Source organism: Talaromyces rugulosus, chromosome IV (assembly GCF_013368755.1).
Source record: "Talaromyces rugulosus chromosome IV, complete sequence".
NCBI lineage: Eukaryota > Fungi > Ascomycota > Eurotiomycetes > Eurotiales > Trichocomaceae > Talaromyces > Talaromyces rugulosus.
In genome coordinates, this window is record NC_049564.1 from 1,571,388 (window position 1) to 1,584,819 (window position 13,432).

Here is a 13,432-nt window from a genome sequence, read left to right on the forward strand (position 1 = left end):
AAAAGATAAAGAGACAGCAAGTCCGGACTCCTGAGGGGTGGTGTATCTGTCTGTTATCGATTGCTCGCCCCACCGACGAAATCTCCCCGCATGCGGTCAATTGTTTATCAGTCGAAAACCGGGCAAGTTCGAGAAGCAAAGAAAAGGAAAGAAAAAGAGCAAGCAACAAAACAAACAGGGACAAAAGAGTCCAGCCAGCGTTTTATATACCGGATTCAATGGTCGGACCCGCCCAGCATCGATCGGGCTGTAGGACGAACGCTACCACGGCATCGGCCGCCTCCGACAGGGGAAAAAGGAAGCAGCCTCACAGTGGCGGGGTAGACCATTTAACTAAATTTAGCACAAGTACAATATTTCTAGGTTGTATATTCCTTTGCTATATACAGAACTCTTCGGTCGATCCTCATTGAAATTGATACGAATAAATCCACTGTAATGTTGAAACAAGTGGAAGTCAAGCAACGCTAGTCTATCTTGCAGACTTGAACAGAAATTTAAAAAAAAAAATAAGAATGAAAAAAAATGCCTCCCAAACCATGCAGGTTGAGCTTCCAAACGCCAAAAACTTGCAAATCACCAAAAAAAGTAATCATCAACAACGCGAATAGGGTATCTTGATTTACGTGGTGTCCTCAACCGGTCCACACGTACAGAAAAGATTCTGATCACCAAAAGCTGCAGCAAAAATTAGCATGTATATCAAAGGAAGAAAAAAAAAGGTAACTCACCATCGTCAACTCGGGTCACCGAGGGCCAGAACTTCTTCTCCTCCAGATACGGCAGAGGGTAGGCCGCCTTCTCGCGCGTATATGACCGGTTCCATTCAGTAGCCAACAGGTCACGCTGGGTGTGAGGAGAGTTCTTCAAAACATTGCCTTCGCGCGGCTGCTCGCCGCTTTCAACTGCTGCGATCTCCTGACGAATGGAAATAAGGGCGTCACAGAATCGGTCGAGTTCGGCCTTGTTCTCGGACTCGGTGGGTTCGATCATGAGAGTGTTGGAAACGGGCCATGACATTGTTGGTGCGTGGAAGCCGTAGTCTTGCAACCGCTTGGCAATGTCAATGGCTTCGATGCCGCAAGTCTCCTTGAAGTGACGGGCGTCTAGAATGAACTCGTGGGCGCACCGGCCGTTGTCGTTGGTGTACAGAATCGGGTAGTGGTTCTTGAGACGAGCAAGAATGTAGTTGGCATTAAGCAAAGTGATCTTGGTAGAGTGCGTGAGACCGGCAGATCCCATCATGTTGATGTAGTTGAATGTGATCGGAAGGAGACTGGCGCTTCCCCATGGTGCTGCGCTGATGGGAGGAGATGCCGACTCGGATCGCCGGGCCTGCAGAGCCTCACTCGAAGGGTGCGATGGAAGGAATGGACGCAGATGTTCGGCAACACCAATGGGGCCCACGCCCGGACCGCCTCCACCGTGAGGGATACAAAAGGTCTTGTGAAGGTTCAGATGGCAAACATCAGCACCGATCTCTCCCGGTGAGCACAGTCCGATCTGGGCGTTCATGTTGGCACCGTCCATGTAGACCTGGCCGCCATGTTTGTGGACAATGTTGCAGACCTCCTTGACACCAGGCTCAAAGACACCATATGTACTTGGGTATGTAACCATGATGGCTGCCAGTTCATCCTTGTGCTTTTCACACTTGACTCGGAGATCTTCGATATCGAGATTACCCGTCTTGGTGTCACACTTGATAGGTACGACTTTCATACCAGCCATGGCGGCACTGGCAGGGTTAGTTCCGTGTGCCGAGACAGGAATCAGGCAGATATTCCTGTTTCCTCCAGATACAGACTCCTGGTACTTCTTGATCACTCGCAAACCGGCAAACTCTCCCTGCGCACCAGAGTTTGGTTGAACGGTAACTTCGGCCATGCCAGTGATATCGGCAAGCTGTTGTTCGGTATCACTGATAAGCTGGGTATATCCCTCAACAGTGTCTGCTGGCATAAAAGGGTGGATCTGCGAAAACTCGGGCCAAGAAACGGGGATCATTTCCGAGGTGGCATTGAGCTTCATGGTGCAAGATCCAAGAGGAATCATCGAGTGAACTAGCGACAAGTCTTTCGATTGCAAGTGGTAAATGTATCGCAGCATACCAGTCTCCGAGTGGTACGAGTTGAAAACAGGGTGCGTAAGGTAAGAAGACGTACGCTCCAGCGATGCTGGGATGCTGACAGGAGAAATAGCAGTGTTGACCGAGACATCGCCCTTGGAAGATTGAGAAGCAAAAACTTGCAGGATCGAATGAAGCTCATCCCTGCCAACTGTTTCATCCAGAGACAGAGCAACCTTATTCGAGTCGACTAGTCGGAAGAAGATTTTCGATGACTTTGCTGATGCCAAAAGAGCCTCGGCCGCGCTGCTGTCTGGTAGCTCAACAGTGACAGTATCAAACAAAATTCCTTGGTCAGAAGTGTTGCTGCGCACAGGAACATTAAAGCCCAACTCTTGTATCTTCTCACGGAGCAGAGCGGTCATGGCCATGATACGTTGAGCAATGACCTTGAGGCCCTGAGGACCGTGGTAAACAGCATACATGGCACTCATATTCGCGAGAAGTGCCTGAGCTGTGCAAATGTTGCTGGTTGCCTTTTCACGACGAATGTGTTGCTCTCGTGTCTGCAATGCCAGTCTGAGGGCACGGTTACCCAGCCGATCCTTCGAAACACCCACAAGACGGCCGGGGATCTTGCGCTGGTGCTTGTTTGTGCAAGCAAAGAAAGCGGCATGAGGGCCACCAAAGCCCATCGGCACACCGAAGCGCTGAGCGCTTCCGAATGCAATATCGGCGCCGAATTCGCCGGGGGCTTTTAGAACCGTCAACGCTAGAAGATCCGTGGCGACGGCGAATGTGCCGCCGAGTTTGTGAATTTCCTCTCCCAACGCGCTAAAATCGAGAATACCGCCCTGAGTATCGGGATATTGAGCAAGAACACCGATTAGGTTGTCGCCCTGTTCCTTGACCAGCTTGAAATCGTCGGCGGTGACATCACCAACAACCAAGTTGATTCCAAACCCTTCGGCGCGAGAGCGCATAACAGCAATAGTCTGTTCATGGCAGAGGTTAGAAATGAGAAACGACTTTCCAGCTTTCTTTTGTCTGGACGTAGGAAGAGTGGCCAGAGACATGGTCATGGCTTCGGCAGCGGCAGTGGCTTCATCGAGCACCGAGGCATTGGCGACAGGCAAGCCGGTAAGATCGGCAGTCAAAGTCTGGAAATTCAGCAGGGACTCCAAACGGCCCTGACTGATCTCGGCCTGATACGGAGTGTAGCTCGTATACCACGCCGGGTTTTCGAGGATGTTTCTGAGAATCACCGGAGGCACGATGGTCGGATAGTAGCCGGCACCAATGTACGACTTGCCGGCGTTGCTGATCTTCTGTCGGTACTCGTCGAGGAGCTTCAGCATATCATTCTCACCAAGTCCGCCGTCAATAGGGTCCCGGTATAGCTGTGGCGCGGCCCGCGGAGAAGTCACGGAGAGATCCTTTTTCGAAAGAATATCGGCCGGAAGAACCTGCTTGACAAACTCGTCTAGCGAAGCTGCTGGCGGATCAAGAGCCGCCAGCATCTCCTTGGCCGCATCTGGCGAGGGTCCAATGTGACGACGGGGAAACGTGTCGAGAGGTTGAAACAGGTCGCGCGGGTTGGGGTCTCCATGGTCGTCCAGAGAACTGGTAGAAACCGCGCGCCGAGTTGAAGGGGTAGGCTGCTGCGGTGGCGTTCGCAGACAATTGTTCAATGTCGAAAAGGACGAAACTTGTGATGTCGTTGTTCGCAGTGCTGCAATGCCACGAAAACGCAATGGCCGCGAGAGATGGCGACCTGCAGCTCGCGCAGTCACAGAGAGCGCCATGGCGGCTTATCTTCTTCTCTTATCGAGGGGATGGAGGGGGTTGGCTCCAAGCTCTCTCCCAATACCGCTGAAATTCAGAATCGGAATTGGAGCATGTAGTTTGAATTGGAGAAGAGAAGAGTAGAAGAGGAATGAAAGAAACAAAAACGCAATGAAGAAAAAAAAAAGGTTGTGCGGCTTTGAGCTTGTTCAAGATGGTTTTCGTGGTTGATAAGGACAGCCTCCGCGGCGGAGAGAAAATAACGCGTATTGTCAGCTGTCTGTATCTGCATGTGGCTCTTGGCGCCGCTGCACAGCTATTTTCCTCGGCAAACGCTGGCGGCAGCCAACCAAACTCGGGGTTGATGTCATGAAGGCGTCGGTCCGGTATTCGTAATACGCGCCCGTTTCGCTGATAAGATAACGATTCCCGCGGGAAAGCTGTGCAGGCGGGAAAGATCAAGGTTTTTTTCCCCTTCTTTTTCCTTCGGTCTCCGATAAACTAACATTCTAGACTCCTACAGTCACGTTTTGACATGTATGATTGCTCCGGGAGTCGGGGCTTTCTCTCGGGCATTGAGCTACTATATATAGAATGGTGCTTTAACGCGGACCATGTGAAGATGATAGCCTTCAATGTTTCATGTTGCTATAACTACCCGGAGTAGACTGGAATATGATGCATGTGGAGATCTACATATAGATGGCATACACATTTATTTTTTCTTTCTCTATTTTCAATGCCATGATTTTCATATCCATCCATTGATCCACGCCATTGTTCTGTTCAATAGACATGGCTTGTTGTCCTTGGAAAAAGTTGATCACGCCGGATATACAAATGATTGCTCCATAGGTGCGGCCAAACATTCAATGTTGCGAAACCAATTTGAAGACTTTGGTTGCATAGTCACCATATATGGTAAATGGCAAGTACTCGTTGTTCAGAGACGTCAAGGTGACTTGGGACATTGTCGAGTAGTACAATGGCCAAAGATACGGTAGATAGTTGAGTACCCTGTAGTGGTTAGAAACACAATATTAGCGCTAGCGTTTGTGCAACACTCATGCCCAAGCCTTCCGCTAAGCCAAGCTCTGGACTTTTTGAGAAAATGATTTCGGAAATATTTATTTTTGAGTGGCCAATGCCACCACGAGAAACTGCATCAAGATGGCAATAAACTCGGCTTAAATACTGCAAAAGTTGCACATGTACATACATACACATTTCACGTGGCCAAAAGCCAGCAATATACAGGTAAATATGAAATATGAGATATGAGAAATATACAAAGAAAACACCGTGACTCAAAAAGAAAGAAAACTCTGCGCCAGCTCACCAGAATCCAACACCAATGAACAGCGCCAACTCCCAGCATGCGAACAATGACTCGAATCAGACCGCCTCAATAATCGTGCTAGGGTCTTGAATGGGTATTTCTTTTCCCCTGCAGGTAGCGACGATGACGCTTTCAAAGTTGGAGTAGGGCTGGGATTGGCCAAATTCCAAAAAGGTTGTGTATTCATAGAGCGACACCATAGGCAAGTTGACATTCGAGTTGAGTTTTGCCCAGTGGTCCTCTGACTGGACTTCCCACAGCCATGTGCGGCTGTCAAAGGGCAACGCATCGACAAACGGCGTGCGGCAGGCATAACCTAGCGTCATAAGCGAGTGCGCGGCGCTGGCAATGTGCGAGTAAATAATGGTCCTCCGGACGCTCTCGGCAAACAACCATGCTCGCCAAGGTGTCATGGTGCTTGGCAGTTCCTGGGGCACTTGGGACCATAGCTTTCGCGATAAATGGACGATGATATCATTGAGCTTGTTGACGGTCTGGGCGTTCATCTTGTCATTGGTCAATTGAATGCACTGCGCCAGCACCAGCCCTTGCACGCAGGCAAGGAGTTCTTCAAAATTGCCGGCCTTTTTCGCGGCCTGTAAAAGCGACAAGGTCTGCCGCTGAAGTAGCTGATACAGCTTCGAAGAACTCAGGCGGCCGTCAGCGAGACATAAATTACACAAATCACGCATCTCTCGAATAGGCCGCGGCAAGGCCTTGCCGTACAAGCAAGGGTGGATAAATGGCGAATGGCCTTGGGCGAAAAGGACGGGGGCCTGCTGCACGATGCTGGCCACCATGTAGATGATATCCGGGGTACGGGGTTTGCGGATCTCCATCTCCATAGACGGCGGAATGGAAAGCGAAAAGTAGTTTGAGCACTTGGCCGATGAAAACGAGCCAGTCACACGCAGCACAATAATATCGTTCCCATTGTTGGCGATGCTTGTAACTGCCTGGTGGGGCTCAGATCGAGCATGATGGGTGGATTTGGTGATGCGGTTCTCTGTGACCACGGTGGACTGGGCCGACGACAGGGGGATGTTGACGTACTGGCAGCGAACGCCCTTTTTCAGGCACCGCGTGCAGTCTGGGAAGAGCAGGTCGCAGCGTCGCTTGACCTTGACGCAGCCCTGGCAGGACCTGCGGAGACTAGTCCCATTCGTGGCCATTGTCACAGCTGTTGGTGGTTGTGTTTTTGTGCAGCGCCGAGCACAGCAGCTGAGTGGAACAAAGGGAAAGGGAGATTGGGCGGTGGCGACTCGGCGACTGGGCGGAGCACGTGATGGGCCCCGCTAGGGGCTGCCGTTTCGGGAATGGTCTCCACTGCCGCTGCGCCATCCGATTGGCTGTTGCCGAAAGAGGTTTAGCGTCCACTGTCATCGTATATTCCTTGAGTAATATACTACTTTCTATAATAATAATTATTTAATTGAATAACGGAACGATCTCTGAACAGAAAGTAATTGATGTATTATTATTATCTTGTATTTTATACAGGTACGGAATGTGCAGTGTTCAATATGCGATATGAATGCAAAAAACCTATACAACACCAACTCCGCTAGACTAGAACAGGTTTGACATATAACTGCCCCTGCTATTGTGCCATCTCCAAATGCTACGTACTAGTAGTGCCAAGGATCAAGCCTCATACGGCGGAGGTGGATCGTGCACATCTGTGATCGACGCCGGCCTGTTGATGTGCACCGTTGGGGCTGTGGGTTTGGCTTTAGGCTTGGATTTAGAGCCGGCCCCGATCAACTCGTCGTCAGTCGACTCCTCGTCCTCGCTGGACAGTGAATCGTTTATGCGGTCGCTGTCGTCTAGTTGCTCACCGGCCTGGTAAATCATCAGTATGGATTCTATATCGCTCGTGGTGGGAAAGCATACAGCTTCTGCGGCCTTCCAGCCCGACTCTCGCATAGGAGACGCTGCTCGCAGCGGTTGAGCAACCGGCAGCGGCTCTGCAGTAGACGACGACGACAAGTCCGCCGATTTTTGCATTGGTTTGGTTCTCGGTTTGATAACAACCTCCTCAGTCGTACTCGTACGGCCGACCAGATCCCCGTTCTTCCATATCCCGTACCTGAGGGTCATCCATCCAAAAGTCGTCCTATCCATAACACAGTCCATCACATCACAATTCGACAGATTCGATCTGTCCACCCGACTTCTTGTAACAGCGACATTGTCCATCTTTGTCCGATCACAGACTGCACCCTCTGCAACAACCGAGTTCCGCACAATGCAGCGCTCAACCGTGCTCCCGCTGAGAATGTCACTATCCTCGAGCTGCGAGCGATTAACAACCTTGGCGCCCATAAACTTGGTCGCGCTGGCAGTGGTGCGCTCGACCCGATTCCGCGGGTCTACGATACAGCCTTTCAGTGTGCATTTGTTGACGACCGAGTCTGTGACTGTGCAGTTCTCGAGCTTGGACCGGTCGATCTGCGACGAAAAGATGGCCGAGTCCTGCACCTGCGAGTGACTCACATTGTTATTTTTGATCTTTGCCTCGTTTGGCAAATCCTCCAGTGTCGAGTTGGCGATTGTCGAGGTGCTGATTTGCGTGGCCGAGCTTAGGTTGATGAATGTGCTGTCGGAGAGAGTGGAGCGCGAGACCTCCGGGTACGCATCCCATTTTTCGGGTGTCACGCTGACATTGGTGATGTTGCTTTTGCGCGCTTTGGGGAAGGAGGACATTTTTTCTTAGTAGTAAGTGATGGTGCTTGTTTATTAGTTTTCAGTTTTCAGTGTTTTTTTTGGTCGGTCTGTTCAGGTGAGGTACGATCAGGATTCAATAATCAGGAGGGAGAATATGGATGCCTGAAACCACGTGATGCCAACACTCGCTAGGCTGATTTCGACGTGACGAGAAAATTGTTGGGATGGATTTTTGAGATAAATTTTGGATGGACTTATTTCTCTGGTGCTCTGTGAGAAATATTTCAAAAGGTGTGTGCTGATTGCGGTGCATCGTATATACATGTAACATGTTTTCCGAATCGGGAAATGCACATATCACACCTTTGCCAACATGGAACCAACCAGTTATCTGAATTCCATATAGCCGTCGCTTACAAATATCACTGGAAAGAATCCTTATAATCTCTAGGTTATATTTATTAATCGATATATACTAGTAATAAAAACATTCAACGAAAGAAATACATGTATGTAATCACCGACCATAGGCAGTCGCAACGCGCTTGTACACGACGACCGCGGTGCCGTCCTTCAAATACTCGCGACGCGGCTCCAGCTTGTACTTGCCAACCGCCGGCGCCGCCACCCACCAGACAAACCAATACACCACCGACGCCGCCAACAACGCAATACCAACCACCGCATACAAGTAATACGGCAGGGAGGTATCCCCCTTTCCGCCAGGAGGACGCAGAAACGGCGCGACGAGTTGAAAGGCCTGCGCAACCATGAAAAACGCTGCAATGGGCCACCACACTTTAAAGGGCCGAGGGGTATCGGGTTTCTTCCACCGGAACCAAAACAGACCCAGCACGACAAGAAAGTTGATCACGCTGCCCGGGTAGCCTTCCAGATCAAGGATGAAGTTGTATGCATCGCCAAAGGGGATGGCGACGATGACGATAAACGAAGGGATAAAGTGAAGCAAGAGGCCCGCCGAGGGGGAGCCAAAGGGCCAGCTCGAGGCCCAGAATTTGGGAAAGGGGATCACGCCTTCTTTGGCCAGTTCTTGGTTGACGCGAGATTGGGCAAAGGTGACTGTCATGACGTTTCCGAGAGCGGAGATGGCGACCAGGACACTGAAAAAAAAGGGTCAGTTTGTGCTCATTGTAGCAATTTCAAAATGAACTTACCTGAGAGCGCGCTGGGCGGCAGTTCCAAACACCCTTTTCATGAAAAAGGCGGCTACCGTGAGACCGCTGTTGGCAAGTTCTTCCGGCGTAGCCACGGCGAAATAGGCAATGTTGGCCAGCAGATAAAGGATACCACAGATCATCAATCCCAGAGGACCGGCGATTTTGACGGTGCGCACGGGGTTCTTGACCTCGTTCAGGACGTACATGGCGTTGGACCACCTATTTCTTGTCAATCTTCATCCAGCCCAAAAATAAAAGCGTGATTACATACCCGGCATAGGAGTTCAAAACCTTGAAAAGCGCAGTGGCGTACAGATTGCCCGATGTCGCCGATCCAGCAAAGGCATTGCGAAAGTTTGCATGGGGATCAGGCACGCTCGACACGCCTCCACCCAGGACAACCCAGCCCGTGATGACAATGAACAACAGGATCACGATCTTGATAACTCCAATCACGTTCATTCCACGGACACCCCAGTTAGGCAGGAAAGTGTGCAGCAGGGTCACAGAAATGATGACGGCAATGGCAATGCCGCGTTCCTCCCATTCGGAGGCGGTGCGGTTGGCAGCGACGACGATGTACGAGGCGAAGATGATGCATCCGGAAGCTGTCTTTGTTAGTTCCTAATCTGAGAGATCACGCAAAAATGGAGATGTGTCCATACCGGTGAACCCAAGAGCAACAGCCTGAACCGCAAACACGATCGAGATGAGAAGCTGTGGCCGTTTGTAGACGGCTTCGAGATAGACCTTTTCTCCACCACTGCGGGGAATCATACACGCAAACTCGAGCCAGACGCAGAGACCAGCAGCAGCCAGGAACAGACCGAGCACCCAGAACATCAGCGACGCGCCGACACTTCCCAGACTTTCAGTGACAGAGGCAGGTGTTGAGAAGATACCCGTGCCGATGATACGGCCGACACTATAGCTAGTTAGGCACATGCTTCATATACAACAACAACAACAACAACAACAACAACAACAGATTGAACATACACCAGAAACGTGGTCGAGACAACACCCAAGTGCCGACCCAGACCTCCCTGGGTGTACTCGTCAAACGCCAGGGCGCCGACATCGTTAGGCTTTGGCAGCTCAACACCATCCGCACTGCCTTCACCAACCCAAGGCTCAGCAGCGCCTTTGGGCTCATCGTGCACAGATTCATGAGACGCCATGGTGCAGCAAGCGGCGATGCGAAAAGGAAAAAGAATGACACGAGGCTACCATTCTGGCAAGAAAAAAAGAAAAAGAAACAAAAACCTTCTTATTTGTATTTATTGATTTCTTGGTGACACAAAAAAAAAGGCAGACGCAAGCAGCTGATAACAACGCGCGCTCCAATTGCGTGCTCTGCCTAGGGGCGCCGCTAACAAGGCTCTGCGCGCAAACTGATTCGCTGGGGGCCAAACTCGATCTGCGGGCTTTTTCTAGAAGGAATCGTCTATGCAACCCTGCAATAACGTCTGCAAATGGGGAAGACTGGCTGCCTCTTCATCGGCGTATATAGGGGGGGAGAAAGAACATTTCTGTCACAGATTGCGCCATAGGGCTTGAGTCAGGATTGGAGCCACGCGATGCGTCTAGCACATGGCATGGTCTGTAGGAGCAGCATTAGCGAGTTCATTAGTGAAAGGCTTGAAATAGATACAAAGCTAATAAGTTATAACATTGAGAATTGTCAAAAAGGGAAAAAAAAGGGATAGTTCTAATTCGTGTCAGTTGTACTACGTTGTAACTTGTATGGAGATCCTCAGTTTCTGGGAGGCTAGACTACATAGGCTAACGGAAGATCGACATGGATATAGATCAGATTGTCGGGGTACGTCTTGAAAAAAATAAAGATGAAAAAATTATTTATCAAGTAATGTTTATTTGTTTATTTGTTTGTTTGTTTATTATTATTATTTAAAAAACCCCTGAAATTCCAAATTCCAAAAAAAAGAAAAAAAAGAAGTACTTACTACTATCTGTTATCGATAGGCTATCTCCACGTGACCACTTCCAAGACTGGACACGCAAGACTTGGACAATAAGAATAGAACGTAGTATGAATAATAAAAATTATAATAAAATAGTCTAATAAATAATATAGTCATTTAATAGTAAACTGTCACCTGTCACGGCGCGACGAGCGAATCAGCAAATCCCCGAGACCCGCTACGTCATCGCGGCTTCCCCACGGTGACGTCGGTGTTTAGTTTGATACTCTTATAGTCCTGGCAGCCCTGATTTTCGACATGCCAGTATAACATTGAAGCTTCAAATGTTTCTAGTTCCTTTCGTTTGTCCAAAAGTTACTCTAATATCATGGCTTCCGTCACTATCAACGCCCCCGGTAACGGGCTGATGTACAACACTTTTCTCAACACTCAGCTATCCACCCCACGGCTCTGCATTACCTCTGAAGAAGATGAATTCGATACAGAGACTATCCGCAACTGGCAGAACGAGGGCTTTGATGTTAGCTACGTCCCGTTAAACAACGGTGGAAAGGATTACCTTGGCCGTCTGAACAGCCTCAAGGAGGGACTGGGCGTGGGCGAGCAGTATGCTATCATTGGTAGGTTTAGTCAAACTACGAATTGTTTTATCAACAAGCTGAAAAAGAGAGTCAGCCTACGGAGATGCGGCGGCTTTCTGCCTGGATCACTTCCACAAACCGACCACCGGTGCCAGACTCACTGCCCTCATTGCATACTACCCAACATCCATTCCCGACACCCGCACACGCTTCCCACCGAGTTTGAAGGTTCTGGTTCATCTCGCAGGGGATACTATCAAAGTGGTTTCCACACCACAAGTACTCGGTCTACAATCAAAGAAAAAACGTGTGGTAACAAGAACCAACGATCCGGGAGTGGGCATTGGCGAGCGCAAGGACATGTCGTACACGGCGTTTACCTATGAATATGTACAGCCGGGGTTTGGTGAAAATGACATGGACGAGTATAATCACACAGCAGCTGAACTGGCATGGAGTCGGTCGTTGGACGTGCTGAGAAGAGCCTTTCGCAAGGATTCTGATCTGGAACGACAGTGGGAAATCAACACAGAAAGTAAGGTTATCCAGAAATAAAGAAGAAAAAAACTAACGGGATAGGCAAATTCTTCAACGACAACCTGCCAGACACAATGTCAACATATGTCACGCACAAAAACGCAGCAGTCACATTAGGGCCGACACTCGCTGGCGGTGTGGGTGCCAAAGCCCTCCGACGCTTCTACGAAAACGAATTTCTCTCAACAAAGCCTCCCTCTATGCGTCTGCGTCTGCTTTCGCGCACAGTGGGAGCTGATCGAGTTGTCGACGAGATATATACCACTTTTGACCACACACTGGAAATGCCCTGGATGCTCCCCGGCGTCCCCGCGACTGGCAAGCGCGTAGAAGTCATTCTTGTTGCCATTGTCGCTCTCAAGGCAGACAAAATCTTCACAGAGCATCTGTACTGGGACCAGGCCAGTGTTCTCATGCAGGTTGGTCTTTTAGACCCGAAATTGGTTCCCCAGGGCGTCAGCGGCGTGACGAAATTGCCCGTTACCGGCAGAGAATCAGCTCGTCGTATCCTCAGCGAGCATCCTGCACGCGGCAACGAATATCATCAGAAGCTGGTAGCCAACGCTAGAGAGCGTCCAGCATCAAGCAGTACTTCTTCCAAGCCTAAGCGGTCGAACAGACAATCCACAAGCAAAAAGCCCGAGCAGCGCAAGACCCAGGCGAATGGCGTCCAGGGCGGCGAATCTTCCAAAGCCAGTGACAAGGTTTCAGACGCTGAAAAGTCGCTCAATGGGTTGAGTATCAACGACAAGGGCAAGCAGCAGGCCAGCACTCAAGACGAGGATGGCAAGGAGAATGCCAACGAAGGTAGCAATTTTGCTGATAATGAGAGCGACACTCCGTCCCCAGAGCGTCCTGCAATGGCGGCACACGTCGAATCGGAAAAGGTCGAGTAGTTGATGTGCATGTATGATATTGTAATAGCACTTTTTTTTAAATTGAGACTGCTTTCGAATGACAAAATCAGAATAACATGTGGCCAGGAGTCCTCATCGTCGGTGCCATAAAAGGCGGTAGGAGCGGTAGTCGTCAACCCCCTGATATCTCTCAGCCCGTCAACCCCCTACTCACAGACAACATATCTCTCTGATTGTCAACATGTAGCGTTGTCATCCATCCTCCTTCACCCATGCCCCGCTACACCTACACGGCGAGGGCGATCCCCTCACGCTTGACAACCTAAGGAAGCACGATCCAACATCCCACAACGTTGACTCGTCAGATACACCAAGTATGATGACTCCTACTGAATCATCGACCCCACGTTCATCAAGAACATCAGCCATAGCGAAAATTCACGATGCCACTTATCGCTCCGAGTATCTGCAGTG

General features: G+C 50.0%; 5 protein-coding genes across 5 annotated transcripts; 1 reads left to right on the plus strand and 4 right to left on the minus strand.

Moving 5' to 3' along the window:
• Positions 1 to 622: 622 nt before the first annotated feature.
• Positions 623 to 3,873, minus strand: TRUGW13939_07327 (uncharacterized protein; the record flags this gene model as incomplete). Its single annotated transcript, XM_035490468.1, has 2 exons — positions 623 to 678; positions 732 to 3,873. The coding sequence occupies 2 exons, from the start codon at positions 3,871 to 3,873 to the stop codon at positions 623 to 625; spliced, it is 3,198 nt and encodes a 1,065-aa protein (XP_035346361.1).
• Positions 3,874 to 5,248: 1,375 nt separating this feature from the next.
• On the minus strand, positions 5,249 to 6,364 carry TRUGW13939_07328 (uncharacterized protein; the record flags this gene model as incomplete). The annotated part of the gene is made up of 1 exon (XM_035490469.1): positions 5,249 to 6,364. One exon carries the CDS (start codon positions 6,362 to 6,364, stop codon positions 5,249 to 5,251), a length of 1,116 nt encoding a protein of 371 aa, XP_035346362.1.
• A 472-nt stretch (positions 6,365 to 6,836) lies between these two features.
• On the minus strand, positions 6,837 to 7,898 carry TRUGW13939_07329 (uncharacterized protein; the record flags this gene model as incomplete). The annotated part of the gene is made up of 2 exons (XM_035490470.1): positions 6,837 to 7,034; positions 7,086 to 7,898. The coding sequence occupies 2 exons, from the start codon at positions 7,896 to 7,898 to the stop codon at positions 6,837 to 6,839; spliced, it is 1,011 nt and encodes a 336-aa protein (XP_035346363.1).
• Positions 7,899 to 8,376: 478 nt separating this feature from the next.
• On the minus strand, positions 8,377 to 10,218 carry TRUGW13939_07330 (uncharacterized protein; the record flags this gene model as incomplete). Its single annotated transcript, XM_035490471.1, has 5 exons — positions 8,377 to 8,980; positions 9,035 to 9,256; positions 9,309 to 9,645; positions 9,703 to 9,962; positions 10,037 to 10,218. The coding sequence occupies 5 exons, from the start codon at positions 10,216 to 10,218 to the stop codon at positions 8,377 to 8,379; spliced, it is 1,605 nt and encodes a 534-aa protein (XP_035346364.1).
• A 1,132-nt stretch (positions 10,219 to 11,350) lies between these two features.
• Positions 11,351 to 12,997, plus strand: TRUGW13939_07331 (uncharacterized protein; the record flags this gene model as incomplete). The annotated part of the gene is made up of 3 exons (XM_035490472.1): positions 11,351 to 11,603; positions 11,659 to 12,099; positions 12,144 to 12,997. 3 exons carry the CDS (start codon positions 11,351 to 11,353, stop codon positions 12,995 to 12,997), a joined length of 1,548 nt encoding a protein of 515 aa, XP_035346365.1.
• Positions 12,998 to 13,432: the final 435 nt, after the last annotated feature.